The sequence below is a fragment of the Chamaea fasciata genome, unplaced genomic scaffold, assembly GCF_029207755.1.
Source record: "Chamaea fasciata isolate MVZ Bird 193981 ecotype frontalis unplaced genomic scaffold, bChaFas1.0.hap1 SCAF_659, whole genome shotgun sequence".
NCBI lineage: Eukaryota > Metazoa > Chordata > Aves > Passeriformes > Sylviidae > Chamaea > Chamaea fasciata.
Window position 1 is genome coordinate 2,488 of NW_027094744.1, and position 14,396 is coordinate 16,883.

The 14,396-nt window shown below is 38.2% G+C and overlaps 1 protein-coding gene across 1 annotated transcript in view; it reads right to left on the bottom strand.

The window, feature by feature from the left end:
- Positions 1 to 7,493: 7,493 nt before the first annotated feature.
- The window catches only part of LOC136305778 (adhesion G-protein coupled receptor V1-like), a 43,882-nt gene continuing 36,979 nt past the window's right edge, over positions 7,494 to 14,396 (bottom strand). The window contains exon 5 of the mRNA XM_066209093.1: positions 7,494 to 8,846. Coding sequence (XP_066065190.1) covers positions 8,728 to 8,846 — 119 coding nt within the window. The 3' untranslated portion in view covers positions 7,494 to 8,727. The remainder of the gene's footprint in view (positions 8,847 to 14,396) is intronic.

The following is a 14,396-nucleotide window of genomic DNA, read 5'->3' on the forward strand; positions in this document are numbered from 1 at the left end:
CCTGCAAATTGTATGGGAGTAATAGTCCAATGGTCCTATTCCAACAGGAAGAGCATGACCCTAGAGCTAAGACAAACATCCATGAGGGCTGTCAGAGAGAGAAGTTCCAAGTTGTCACCTGAGCATTGCCCAAAGCTGTCACTGTCGCCACATGGGAAGGGGAAAGCAAGAATCTCAGTAAAGGAAGCTGCAGAAAAAACCTTGTTTTGTCTCTGCTGTACATCGATACCTCCTGGGGGGTCCAGTGCTGTGTGCATATCTAGTGTGCGTGGGGTGTGGATGGTGAACCTCATGATGATGAAGACCTAGTCAGAAACAAGAGGAATGTTTTCAGATACCCTCCACTTTCTGTAGTGAAAAGCCAAGAGCAGGCAAGCACTATGTGCACTGATGCTGGAACACTGCACAGCATGGCAAGTGGGCAAATGAGAGCCTGGAACTCTTGAGGTACAACTCAAGGGCTGCAAGTGAGCCAGATCTGCTATCCATATCTGGGTTATCAGTGCAGGGGACACCTCTGCTCATCATCTCCTTCTGAGCTGGGGCATCTTCCACTCTCCTGTGTGGGAGGGACAGCTGCCAGGTGTCATATCCCATGAGGGGCACTTTTTACAAGAGCAGATAGTAACAAGAAAAGGGGGGAAAGTCTTTTAAGACAAAGTGTAGATTGAGATTACATACTAGGAAGAAATTCTTCCCTGTGGGGGTAGTGAGTCATTGGCAGAGATTGTTTAGAGAGCCTGTGGCTGCTCCATCCCTGGAAGTGTCCAAGGCCAGGTTGGATGGGACTTTGAGAAAACTGGTCTAGTGGGAGGTGTCCCTGTCCATGACAGGGACATTGAAATGAGATGATTTTAGGGTCCCTTCTAATCCAAACCATTCTGCTGTTCTGGGTTTTTGTGTTTGGAAGCAGGTGTAGGCCAATGCACAGAATGGTGGGCAGAAGGATGAGCATGCTGTCATAGCAATCTAAACAGACAGTCACAACGGAGTTCAGTTTTTCTAATACTGACAATCATATCCTGTCACATTTTCTGGGATTTCTACAGACCCTGCTTTCACTCTGAATCGAGGAACACTGTATTCTAGGTCACTAAGGCAAACCTGGAGAAAGTTTTTCCACCTGCAAGCCAAAAAATAACACTTATATTCACAATCTAACTCACTTAAGACCAGAGTTTCATGCCTGAAAATACAAATATAACATCAGTGAAATCTGATGTTTAGAATTATTGTCTGAGAAGCTGCTAGATCAGGATCTGACCTTAAGAAGCAGTAGAGCAGTCACTGCTGACTGTACCCTGCCAGAACAAATGAAAACAGTCACTGCAGGCGTAATCTTACAGCTGTTAACAGTCAAGTTAAGACAATGACTCCCACTGTCATGAATTTTTTTTCCATGTGGGAAACTGGATAGTTTTGGCCTAGAATGGAACTCAATAGGAAGGCACGCTTCTTTGTCTTTTTCACACTTACTGGGGCTAAATATCCCTCATCCTTTCCTACTTTCTATATTCTTTCATAGAAAAGTAGACAAACAAATGTGCCAATTTCAAATATCCCCTCCCAAATCCAAGAAGCATTATTTTTTAGAGGCTTATTTGTTTACTTAATTCATAAAATACTGAGCTTCTCACAATAGAGAAGCTGTCTCTGTCAAGTACAAGGAAGTATTTATGCTTTTATTTCCATCTCCCCCAGGAAAACTAGAAATTATGAACTTAATTTTGAGCAAAACATGTATTGCCACCACTAATATAAAAGTTGTAAGACAAATATAATACTTGTATAAGACAAAAAGGGAAAAAAAAGGGGCTTTAATTAGTTTCAACAACTTTCCTTTTAGAGTAGAGATCAGATAAAAATAAAAAGCAGTAACATTAGAGCTAATGAATTCTGACCACTTGTGGTATTTGGGCACTATGAGTCTTATGATCTAGGTGTTAACTTACTTCATATGATATGTAAAACACTACTGTTGGTCAGCTAGTACTCCTGCAAAAAAAAAGAAAAATTCTAAAAGTAATTCTGAGAGTGTACATATACATATATATATATATATATATATATATATATATATATATATAAATGCACATTTTCTTTCTTTTCTAATTTACACAGTTTCAGAAAGCTATGACATTTTAAAATCATGCTAGGCTCAATTTTATTCAAAGGAAACTTCTGTTTCCTTTGAATAAACTATTGTTTCCATGAATATTCAAGGCTCATTTTCTGGGTTAGAAGAGCAAGTTTCTCCATTCACTTTCCTCTCTAAAGCATGCTGCTTTCAAAACCAAGGTCTGTATCCCCAGGGTCAGATGGCATAACTGTGTATACTGGCTCCAAGGATTTAGCTGTCCATCTCCTGAGGCTACGTAGGATTCTTTTACATGCTCCAAGGATTATCTTTAATATCAATCACCCAGTGTTTGTAATGGGCCATTCCATTACAAGCCAAAAGACTTGTTAGTAACTGCCTGGCATTTGCCTGGCTCATTCTTGCCCTGCACTCTGCAGCCGAGCATGATTTTTAAGGTAGGTAGGCTGTTTCCTGGCTGTTGACACAGTAGTGGTCCACACAACTGCTATAGGTCAGACCTTATCCTAATCCTTAGTACACTAAAAACCAGGATGTGAGATATTCTAATCCTAATCCTTAGTCCTTTAAGGATCAGGATTAGAGGTCTTCCAATGTGCAACAGTGGTCTTCTGCCAGCAATGAATTTAATGAGTAATACACTCTTAACTCTGAAATGCCCCTTAGCCCTACAATGTAAAATCATTCTTATTAAGTCTGGCTCTCAAGATGCAAGAATGATCCTCAGAGAGGGATCACAGCCCTTGCCTTGGGTACTCTGGGTTGTTACACACTGCTGCATCAGAAGGCAGAGCATCAGGTTGTGGGAACAATAGGAAGTGATTTGTGATTAAAAACAAAAGAAAAGGAAGACGAAGCATCAGAAGTTTATCCTCTTCACTTAGGTTCCTCAGCTGCAATCATTATCACTCCACAACTGACCATGCATGTTCCAATACTTGCAGGAAGTCCCAGTTAAAATGGGATTTATTAAATGTACAACAGACAGTAGCTGGGCACAGGATCCACGTGGGTGGAGCCACATCAACCAGGGAACTGTGCTACCTGAATAGCCAAAATAGGCCCATATTCAACCATGAGGATGCTCTCAAGTGTATTTTGCTAGAGTAACACATGAATCCTTAGACCTTAACCAACAGAAGGTACAAAACATGGGAATTGCAGAACAATAAAAAATTAGAATGAAACTTCTTCAACCTCTTGTACTTCTTACAAGATAGAAAACCAGAAGAGTCTTATTTGGGTTTATGTCATTAAAATGGTCTGGAAGGAACAAGTGAATAACAAGTCTCTTTGGGAAGTAATGTGGGTAACTGAGGTGCTGGGCATGCAGGACCTCAGGGAGGAAAATAATTTCTTCAGCAGAAGAAAGTTAGTTGATGGGATATTTTTAGATTTCTGCTGAAAGGAGTAAACAGCATCTGTGACATGGAGAACAGAGAGAACAGCTCAAAGAGCTGTCATTTAGGCTCTGAAACAGTAGAGACAAAGTCCTGTTTCAGTAGCTAGTGCAGATGCTTCCTGGGTACTACAGCGTTGGAGGGGAGCTAATAGTGTCATCCTCCTGCACACACGCAAGGAGAAAAAACTCTCACTACCTCCCTTTGTCAGGATTCATCAAGGATTGGAAGTGAGGTCAGGGTTAGGCCATTCTTTTCCTCTTTCCCTGTCCCAATCTCCAGGACATGCTGTTCTTTCAAGCCAAAAAGAATTATAGTCCTGTGCACACATCAAGCAGAAATTCATTCATCCACCTGGTCCTTGCCAGATGGTAAATCTTTGTCCCTCTGCTTCCCTGCCATGGGGGACAGACCCAAGGCACAGTCAGGCTGTAGGTTGTGCAGCACATCCATCACATACTCTGTGGGCTGTGTGAGGCTAAGTGCAAAGGGACATTTTGGGCATCCCTTTACCTTGCTCCCCTTTTAACAACTCTATATACCATGCCTGACTCTTTCAAGTTAGGTGTCTAGGAAATCACAAGCTTAACTTTGCTCCAGGAGTTGCAAAGCAGGAGCCAAGAAGTTTCCAGAGAAACCCATTTCATAACCATAATGTTTTAGCTCCCAGACTGAGACAGAATTTATTCCTATTACACATCTATCCATCTATATCTATGTCTATATATCTGTATCTATATCTACATCTACATCTAGCTATATCTACCTATATCAATACCTGTAATGACATCCATATCTATATATCTATATTATTGTATCCTGTAATTATTTTTTGTCCATCTGCACATGGTGACATATACTTCTTCATGAAGAGTAAAGGCACACTAAAGAAGACAGCTTTTTGAGACTGAATAAAGTCACTGTATGCTCAGATCAGTGGTGCCATAGCACAGGCATTAAACACACTGTCCTCAAAGCCTACCTGCTGAGTTGGTGAAAAACAGCTCCAGTCAAAATCTTTCTGTTTTTACATCAGACATCGATTTGAGACATAGGAACATATGTTTTCCTCCAAATCTTGTCGCTGAGTAAAAATGCTGTAAGTATTATGAACACAACTTTTTGATTGATTAAAACCAAGTAAGCAAAACATTCTTAGGGTTAACTATTCTTTGGCCTAACTTTCAGGCTGGTTTATGTAAACTGTCTTCTCAGTTTCAGCATGTTATTAGTTCCAGGTATTTAGTTCAATAATGCTTGAGTATTACATTGCAATTATTTCCATTTATTTATTGTGTACCGGAGTGTTACACTGTAATTATTACAATGTATTTATTGTAGAGAAGGTAATTTTGAATCATGAAATTAGAAGTGGAAATTTTTCTTGCATGTTTTTCTGTGAAAATTAACAGAATAACATATTGAACAGACAAGCCCAAACTTGCATATGCTACTGTCACACGTTACTGTCAGTAAAAGTAACACAGGAGCAAATTCTGCTGCCAGCAAATCTGAAATACATTCTGATTTCTTAGTGGTTTACACTAGTGCTGGTGAAACAGAATCTACAATAGTAGCACAAGGGTCAGAGCATTAACCAAGCTATAGTGAAAAGCATCTCATGGCAGGGTATGCCTGAATTTAAGCAATTTTCTAGTCTAACTGTGATCCTGACATGATCAGTCAATTTAACATAATTTTATGTTGAGCACATAAGGACTATATTGCTGTAAAGCTCCCAATATAATCTAATCCTTTGCAGATCAAAGCTTTCACTGTAGAGTCCTCAGCAGGATGACTTTAGGTGTAGAATACTGGAGAGTTAAGCACTGCATGGTAGAGACAAAACATGAATATATTGGGCCCCTCAGCTGGGTTCTAAAAATATTAGTAATCTGAATAGTTCTGTTCAAGTCACTGACATGGAGCTTTACTTTTGCTATACAGCAAGAAAGGCAAAACCAGAAAAGGCTTTCTCTACAACATCACCTAAAAGATATCTGTTGAACCTAGCATTTTTCACCAGTTATGCATTTGATTGTGAAATACGTTGACATCTTTTAAAAGAGGTGAATTATATTGGCATTTGAGCAGTAACAAACTCCTGAAACATATCGTCTCATCAATCTGATCTACATATATATCTAAGTAGTTTAAAGTGAAATTTGTTTGGAAAAGGGACCTCCTTCACACAGTGAACTGTAAAATGTTATCTATTAAGTATTATTACATAATATTAAATTATAACACTATAATACATAAGAAATACAATAAATTATAAACAATTATGTATTACAGTATTGCATAGAGCACAGTATCTTATCATTGTATTAAATAATAATTGAAATATATTATAGATACATTCAATTAAATGTAGCCGTAAATACTGTTATTTAATATTGTATTAAGCATTAATATTAAATATAGTAAATATTAACTACTCTTCAAAAACCTACTCTTCAAAACACCTAAAATGGCTTCTTGGGGAGAAACTACCTTCTTCTAGAAGCAAACATAAAAGGCAGCAAGTGTTTTTCCCTGCAGAGGGACAAAGCAAAGGCTGGTATGAGTCACTCAGCATGGCAGGCTGTGTGGTAATGCCTGGTTTGAAAGACACCTAGCTGCAGATTATTTCTCCTCATAGAAACAAAGAAAAGTTTACACTCTCAATCACTTTTTAAATAATTCCTGAGATCAAGGGGCCACAGGAGGTATTGGGTCTGATTGGGTTAAGTTACGCCAAGTGTAAAGGCACTGGTCCTGCCCAGGTGTGGCTGCTGGGCACACCTGACTCAAGCACACAGCTGCCGTCCTCCTGTCCAAGGAACAATAAAAAGGGGCTGACAGAGATTTGTTTTTTCAAACCACTGAATCTCCTACAGGCAGAACATTTTCTGCTAAAAAAGGATTGGTTTTAGAACAATAACAAAATTCGTCTCATGACCTTAAACAATGTGAGTACCTTATAGAGATTTAAAATTCAGAAAATGCTGGCATCAGATGCCATCCTACTGATCTGTTCTGAAAATGCTGATGCATTTGTAGTAAATCTAACCAGGCCAGTTGTGCAACAAGTTGAAGTGACATAAAGTATTAACATTTATAGTGATGACTCAAATCAAACAAACATCCTCTTTTATAAGCTTTCTCATAGCATGTAGTAGCATATACTGTGAGTAATGAAACATCTATTACAGCCCCGACTTGCTCACAACTGAGAAAGTGTTGCAATAGTTCTGTAGGGCCAGGCTTCACATTAAGCCTTTAGTGGGTAGATGAGAAGGATCAGGACTAACAAGGTTTACTTCATCTCAGTTTATCCAGGAAGAATGAGCCAAGTTTCCTGTGAGGAAAACAAAAAAGTGACATATTGCAAAATATCCAAACCCCATTTCAACTCCAGACTGATGTATTTCAAAACTTGCAGTTCACTCAAGTGCTCAGAAAGTCCCCTTTCATCAGGTGTATTTTGGGGAAAAAAAAAAGAATTTTAACATTTGCTTTGGTGGCTCATTTTTGCATAAAGCTGCTCACTTTGTGCAAAGATCTGTATAGATCTGTATGTATCTATACATGTGTTGTGATGCACCGTACTCAGTTTTAACAGCTGCCCCTTCTGCTCAGCATCTTCCTGACTGCCCTGTGCATTGCCCACGATGGGGAAAGGCTCATGTACTGTCACCCAATCCCACCTTCAACCTCACATTAACTTTTGACATTTACCAAAAAGATTTGGCTTTGTTCCCTCTATACCATGACCAGTATAAAGAGGCAACAAAATTCCCGTGAGTCAGAAATTTTAGTCTTAATACAACAGTTCATATGGTAGTTTTATAGAGACATATTCTTACTTCCCAATTCAAATATATACTTAAAAAGCACTTGTTTAAGGGCTTTCCTGACTAGAAATAGTTTCCTGTGTTTGTCAAGGCTTTTGCAGCATTAGACCCTAAAGTAGTTGTCTCTCTTGGATACAAGGGATAACTATAAGCTGTGCAATCCTATTAGCTTTTAAAGAACGGTGATGCAGAGGTGAGATTTGTTTATTTTGTTGGTTTTGGCTTTTATTAAGCTCAACAGTTATTTACATACAGAAAAATTTGCATATCATTCTAGAAAAATTAATGTAAAGATTTTTACAAGAAAAGTTTTCTTTTAAAGGGAGAGGTTGTTGCTTAGACCTTACCCAGTGTAAAGCCTTTAGGCAAGTTCCTGAAGAAGGTATACAAGACTTGCTTTCTCATTTACTGTACATCTATACTACACTGAGAAATGTTCAGAGGAAAAAATCCCTTGGTCTCCTGATTTAATGTGTTTTTCTTACAGACTATCTGTGCACAAGCAGAGTTAATAATTCCTACAAGATCAGCTTGCCTCACCCCCTAGTTCTGAAATACTTCCTCTGTTTCCAAGGGAGGAACTTTTCTTGCTCATTTATGGCCCCAGATTACTGATCTAACTCTGTAATGCAATACTTGAACCCTTCAATTGGAACAAGAATATCTACATGAAGATCAACAGAAAATGCCACTCTTTGGAATTCCCTTTATTTTTGACTTTGAAGAGTGAGAGAGCTTAATATATGAAATCAGCGAGGTAAAGAAATTAAAAGCACACAGCTGCTAGTGGTTTCACTCTTATTCTTCATCTCCCCTTTGTGTATTTCAGATCATCAATATTTGTCATGTCACAATTTAAATTACAAGCCCTTTGGCTCAAGGCTTTTGTCTTTATTTGAATTTCTTCACAGATTTGGGAACTCAAAAGACAGTGAGAAGAGTGCAGCTTAGGAAACTTAGAAAAACTGTGCCACTAGAATACTTCCCTATCCAACAGGGCGTCTGTATCACCTTTTGTCTTCATAAACAGTAAGGAGAAATAACAGACTGGTCTGTATCAAACAGACTCTACTGCTTTATTAATCAGCATTAATGTACAGGTTAATTTTAAAAAGATACAGTTTATGCAATGTATCATCTACTTACAAGATTAAAATCTAGGCCAATTGCCACGGTATCTATTGATGCTCACTCACTGTAAAAAATTTACAGTTTTTTTTTTCTGATATACAAAACCTCAAGCAAACATTCCTTGTTAAACATTCAGTAAAGATAACAGCATTCTACTAGTTTTATATAGTGTTTTAGTGCAAAAGGAAGTACAAATATAAAAATACTGAGGCTGGATAAAAAAACACCACAACAAAAAACACCCAAGCAAACTGTGGAGTTAGAGGTGAGTGTCAGCTATGGGTATTCTTCTAAGCTCTACAATCTGGGAGTTAGCCATGCTGCCACCGTCCTGGCTGCCATGGCACGACTCGTTATCACTGACACTGAGACCTGCACCTGAAATAGAGAAAAAACAACAAAAACAAGAATCAGTGAGAATAAAATTTTGACACAGAAATGGGGGTACCCTGTCCCACTCTGTCTTATTCTGATTATTGAATTGTTTCCCAACCCCGCAACCACATGGCAGGTTTCCTCTTACTAGTCTACCATTCTGAATCCATGGATTATAACACTTGCTGACATACCTTTGTACCATCCAGATATGCTTTTTCATAATTCCACTGTCATTCACTTTTTTTAGCCCAGTAAGTGATATAATAGTTACTTAGAGGTTGCCTTGAAATCAGAAAAGCATAAATCAAGGCCTGGCGAAGACTGGGTTCATGGTCTGTCTGTAAGAGTCTGGTGTTTCCAAGGACTTCATCATAAAGAATTGATTTTTAATGATACAACTTCCAAGTTAAACCATGATTCCAGCTGTCTGAATAGGACAGTAATTTCAACATGAGAAAAGATGCTGACCAAATATTCTTTAAAACCCCATTTGGCATAAACTGGTGCATTAAGTTTTACTTCTGCTGGAAGACAATACTAGAGTTTGGCCCAAGGGAACTTCTAAAACACGTCTAGAAGAGACCTCGGGAGGTTACCTTCTCCATCCTTTTGTCATAGGATTTCTGCTAGCTTCCTGCTTCCTATTTGTTTGATAGAGATTTAATTTGGACTTTTTTGTGGGGGAGGTTTCAGTTGGTTAGTATGAAGATGCATAATACTCCACTAATTTTTATGCAATGCAAATTTTTTTCAGACCCTTTTGTCACAAAAGATCTGTTGGAACTATAAACTTCAGTGTTTTTTCAGCTCCTCTCCTTGAGCTGTAGAACAAATTCTACTCAATACATGAGTTTTGAGGGCTTAGGGTGTCTAGGCTTTAATTCTGTTGAGAACTGCGTATCAGTATAATGAGGCATGAGGATTTCAATACAAATTACTTTCATGCATGATCCTGCAGCGATGTCATTTAACAAATGATGAGGGAAGTAATTTGTTTTGGGCAGAAGCAGATCTGCAACTACATGCAGTTCAAGGCAGTTACAAAGGAATGACATCTGGCTCAAAACAGCCCTGAACAGGGTAATGCTGGGAGAGGCAGTGATTTGCATTTCATACTGAAAAATATTTTCTAGAGTTTTTATCAGGTGTGCAGTGCATCTCTTATTTCTCCCTCAGCTGACATTCCAGTTTTTGGTTTGCTTGACAAAAGAAAAGAGTAGTGTATTTTTTTGAGTTTCTTCATCTTTTTCTATGTTCTCTGTTGTTCCACTTTTACAAAGTTTTCTCTTAGCACACTTCCATCTACCACCCCTCAAGAAGAAAAGAAGTACTGTAAAGTGGGCAGTAGTGAGATGCTGCTTTGCTGTGGGAAGTCAGACTGGAATCTTGAATATGGAGTTTGGTCCAGAGAACCTGTGCAGAAGGTATGAATAGTCAAGTTTTCCTGCAGAGGTCTGGATGAAGTCCTGGTAGGGGCCAAACTAGGATACATGCCTGATGGTCCAGGGGAAAAGTGGGTGAGCTGCAACAAGATCCTTTTTACACCTGGTTTTGGTGTTTGGGTCATGCAGGGAACATGCATTCACTGACACTGATAAGTCCTTAGACCTACATGATCCAAGCTCTTGAGAAACCAACAACTACTGGCAAAGTATGACAGGACTAAAAATCCATCAACATACAATAACAAAGTCAAGATTAGGATCTGAATTATTAAAATAGTTGTTTATAAATGTATTGAAGTTGATTTAAATTTGTATGCACATTTAACATTTTCATTGAGCTGAATCCTAATATCCAAAAGGCACCTGTTTGAATGTCCTGGGAAAAACAGAAATTGTTTAAACAAGTTTGGGGGTTTTTTTTGATATTTAATTGTTTCAGAAAGGAAACCTGACTGTAATAGAGAAGATGAATCAGACTGCTGTATTTACCACATGGGGATGGAAAATCGAGTAAAAACCATGAAGTAAACAAAACACTTTGAATGGAGAACACAATACTTCTTTGTGTCAACCTGAAAAGGGTACAAATTCCAAAAACTGAAACACTCCATTATTTAAAACCATTTCATATCATAAATATGATCACCCTAGGCTCAGATTTCAAGGTGAACATTTGTGTTAGAAAGATATTTGTCTTACCAGTGGCTGTACAGGTAAAGTGGAAACTATCTAGCATGGGGTTTCTTTAAGAATCTTTTGCTGGGCACTACAAAAAGATCAAGTATTGGTATAATGATATTACATTATGTGTATTCTTAAATATACGTGCAAGTTTTGCCCATGCTCTGTGCAAAGTCAGAGAAGATCTTTTTTCTTACAGAGGTTCTTATCAGGAACTTGTGGTTCGGAGACTGAAACAGGGTACTTTAGGTTTACAAGGGCCTTGTTCTGCTGAAGCCTCAAAGACAAACTATGTTAGAGCTGATCCTTTTTAGGAATAAGAACTGAAATGTAACCAGGATACGAGTTTACCAAACAGTCAGCAGGCTGGAAAGAGTAGGACTGTTTACACAATGGAGTTTCACAGAGTTCACTGGTCCATTGGGTTCTCAGATCAGAGTGGAATTTAAACTCAATCAGATCCAAAAGAGCATGCACTCATCTAGATCTGAGTGGTAGGATGGTAGATACGTAGCAGGGAGTATTACTTTTCCCCAGTTTGTGAAGGAACTATTTGAAGAAAAATACGCAGAAAAATGAAGCCTTTCTTTCTTTTCTTTTTGTATGCCAGGACTAGATGTAAACTGAAAAGTCTCAGCTCAGGCTTCAAACCCAGAGAGGTTCCTCCACTGACATCTGCTGGTGAAGGGCTACACCTTTGCATCCCTATGTGCCCTGGAACACCAGCTGTTATTATCAGCTCACTCAGAGATAGGTCAGACTTTCACTAAAACATTTTAAGGGAGACTGCGTTTGTTTTGTAAGTACTGTACTCATATCGTTGGGAAAACAGTTTTTCGAACACTTATATCTTGCTTAATCAGTCATGATTTTATTGTATGTGTGGAATGTACATGAATAAGCTACACAAACCAAATTTAATTCTTTTTTCAGGGTTCTAGCTTCACAGAAATGACACAGACAGATATCCAGACTTCAATAAATAAAGTTCAGATTGAACTAAAAATGCTTAGTGGATATTGCACAGTCACATTCAACGGCTGTCAGGTAACATACCTGTGACAACCACAGACAAATTAGCTGTCTTTGCTTCCTTTTTTTTTTTTTTTTTTTTTTTTTTTTTTTTTTTTTTTTTTTTTTAATTTGAAGTGAGCCCTTCGAAACAGAAATCATGTAAGATGATAAGGCAGGGACTTTGCCACCTACAGTCTATATGCTTTATTATAGAGAGTCTCCAGGATGCTGCACTAAAGACCTTTCAGAACTGAAATTTCAAAAGTTTCCTCTGGTTCAGGATGGCCACATGAGATGCTTTATTCTTAAATCAGGCTCCTTCAGACACCTTGGTGTCACCAAGGTTTATAAAATGCTGACTTTGGAACCCTAGCTGCAGTAGATTGAAAATCATGAATCTTTTTATATAACATTGTTATTGCACACAGCTGTATTTGTGTGGGGTTTTAACTTATAGATTTTTCAAGGTATTTTCCATATCAGAGAATCATTAGAATATGTGCATCATATTAAAGAAATACTGGAATATTTATATAATATTTATCATAATTGCCTCTCTTAAGAGTAAAAATACACTAAGGTATGAATGTAGCAGTATTCTGCTTAGTATGTATTTGGATACTACCCTGGTGGGTCACCCGTCATCCCAGGAAGAGTTTGGGCCTCCCTCAAAGACTTTGCTGTATTTTGGTTTCACAGCTCATCCAACAGAATAAATTGGTTTTGTGCATCACAGAAAGGGAGAAGATAAGAGTATTTGTAATAAATAGATGGAAGCTCAGAAAACAGTAAAGCTATCGTACATTTATAGTATTCATGCTTTAAAGAAATGCTGATGGGCAGCTTTGGGACAGATTGCATCTACTTTTATTCTTGTTGGCTCCTTTTCTAACTGCCCAGCCTTAACCAGAGTAGAAGTCCTCAGGGAATTCTGGTATATTGGCTTTATCGTCAATGACAATAACGTATGACTGTCATATTCAGGAAGGCAAAGTTCTTACTGAATTGCCTATCAATATAAACCTTGCACAAGAAATCAGAGGAAAAATGAGATCTAGTCCAAAATTGCAGACTTTTAAAGTTAATCAATGAAATCAACAAAAACAAATTCATAAATAACTAACTTTCTCAACAGAAGCTGTCTGAATCATTAGAAGAGTCATAAAATAAAATAAAATAAAATAAAATAAAATAAAATAAAATAAAATAAAATAAAATAAAATAAAATAAAATAAACACAAATTCATAAACATTTTAAAAAAAAGGTTTTAGCACACATCAATGAGCAGGACATGTCCCTAAATTATTTCTCCTATGTCCTGGGTTGTAGTATAGGATGTGCACAAAGTATTCTATCACCATATTCATGAACTGTTGAATCCAGGTGGGGCAGCGTTTTCCCAGACCCCCTCCCTCTGGGCCATTATATTCTGTTAATGGCCCATCAAATGCCTTGCCCATGACTCATAAATAACTCCCTCCGGCAGTTATCTCTGTTTAATGGGCCATCAAGGACCCCCTGCATGACCCATCATGCCATTGTGAGATGCTCCGCCCAGGGGGAGGAACCAAGCATTCTCACCTGGATATAATCTGGGGTTTGGGACAGTACAGGGGGTCCTTACCCACTGGATTCCCAGAGGAACAGACCTACCAGACCTTTCTACAGGATGACTGCTTCAAGAAGACCACCTCATCTGGACTGCTTCCATCACTCTGCTCAGGCTGTATTCTGACTCTGTCAGTGGTCTTTTGTATTATTGCATCTATTTTATTTTACTTTTTTTTTTTTCTTTCTTCCTATTAAATTGTATCTCTGACTTGGAGCCTCTAATTTGTTTTGCTTTCAAACCACTACATCCTACCATATGTGTTTTATTACTTCCTTCCATAAGCCACTTTGGAGCTGGATTGTTTTCCAAAAGATCTCCAAAATAAAAGAAATTATATGAAGTATTGAGCAGAGTGAATCCTTAACTGTGTATTTCTGTATGCACATGAGCATATTTGATGGAAAGAAGGAATTACTTGGTAAGGCATTCAAATACAATAGCTATATGATATAAGAAGCCCACTGGATTTCTCTCATGAAACAAAAAATCCTATCACCATGTGATGCTTCTAAAAAGCTAGCAGAACACGTGACTAAGAAAAAGCTCAATTAGGTGGATACTTGATTTGCCAGAACTGCAGTTGTATGCTTTCATCTGACCCAGCCTGTATTTCAGGTTAATCTGTAATTAGGCCCAGCATTAATGACTGTGGAACCAAGGGTTAAGTGCACAGTTCTATGACACATTCCTCTAGCAACAAGGCTGAGTGTGCCAGCACAACTATTTATGGGGCTGTACTGCACACTGCAAATTACTAAACACTGACAAGTTAAAAACAAAGTTCTTTTGTGGAGGAC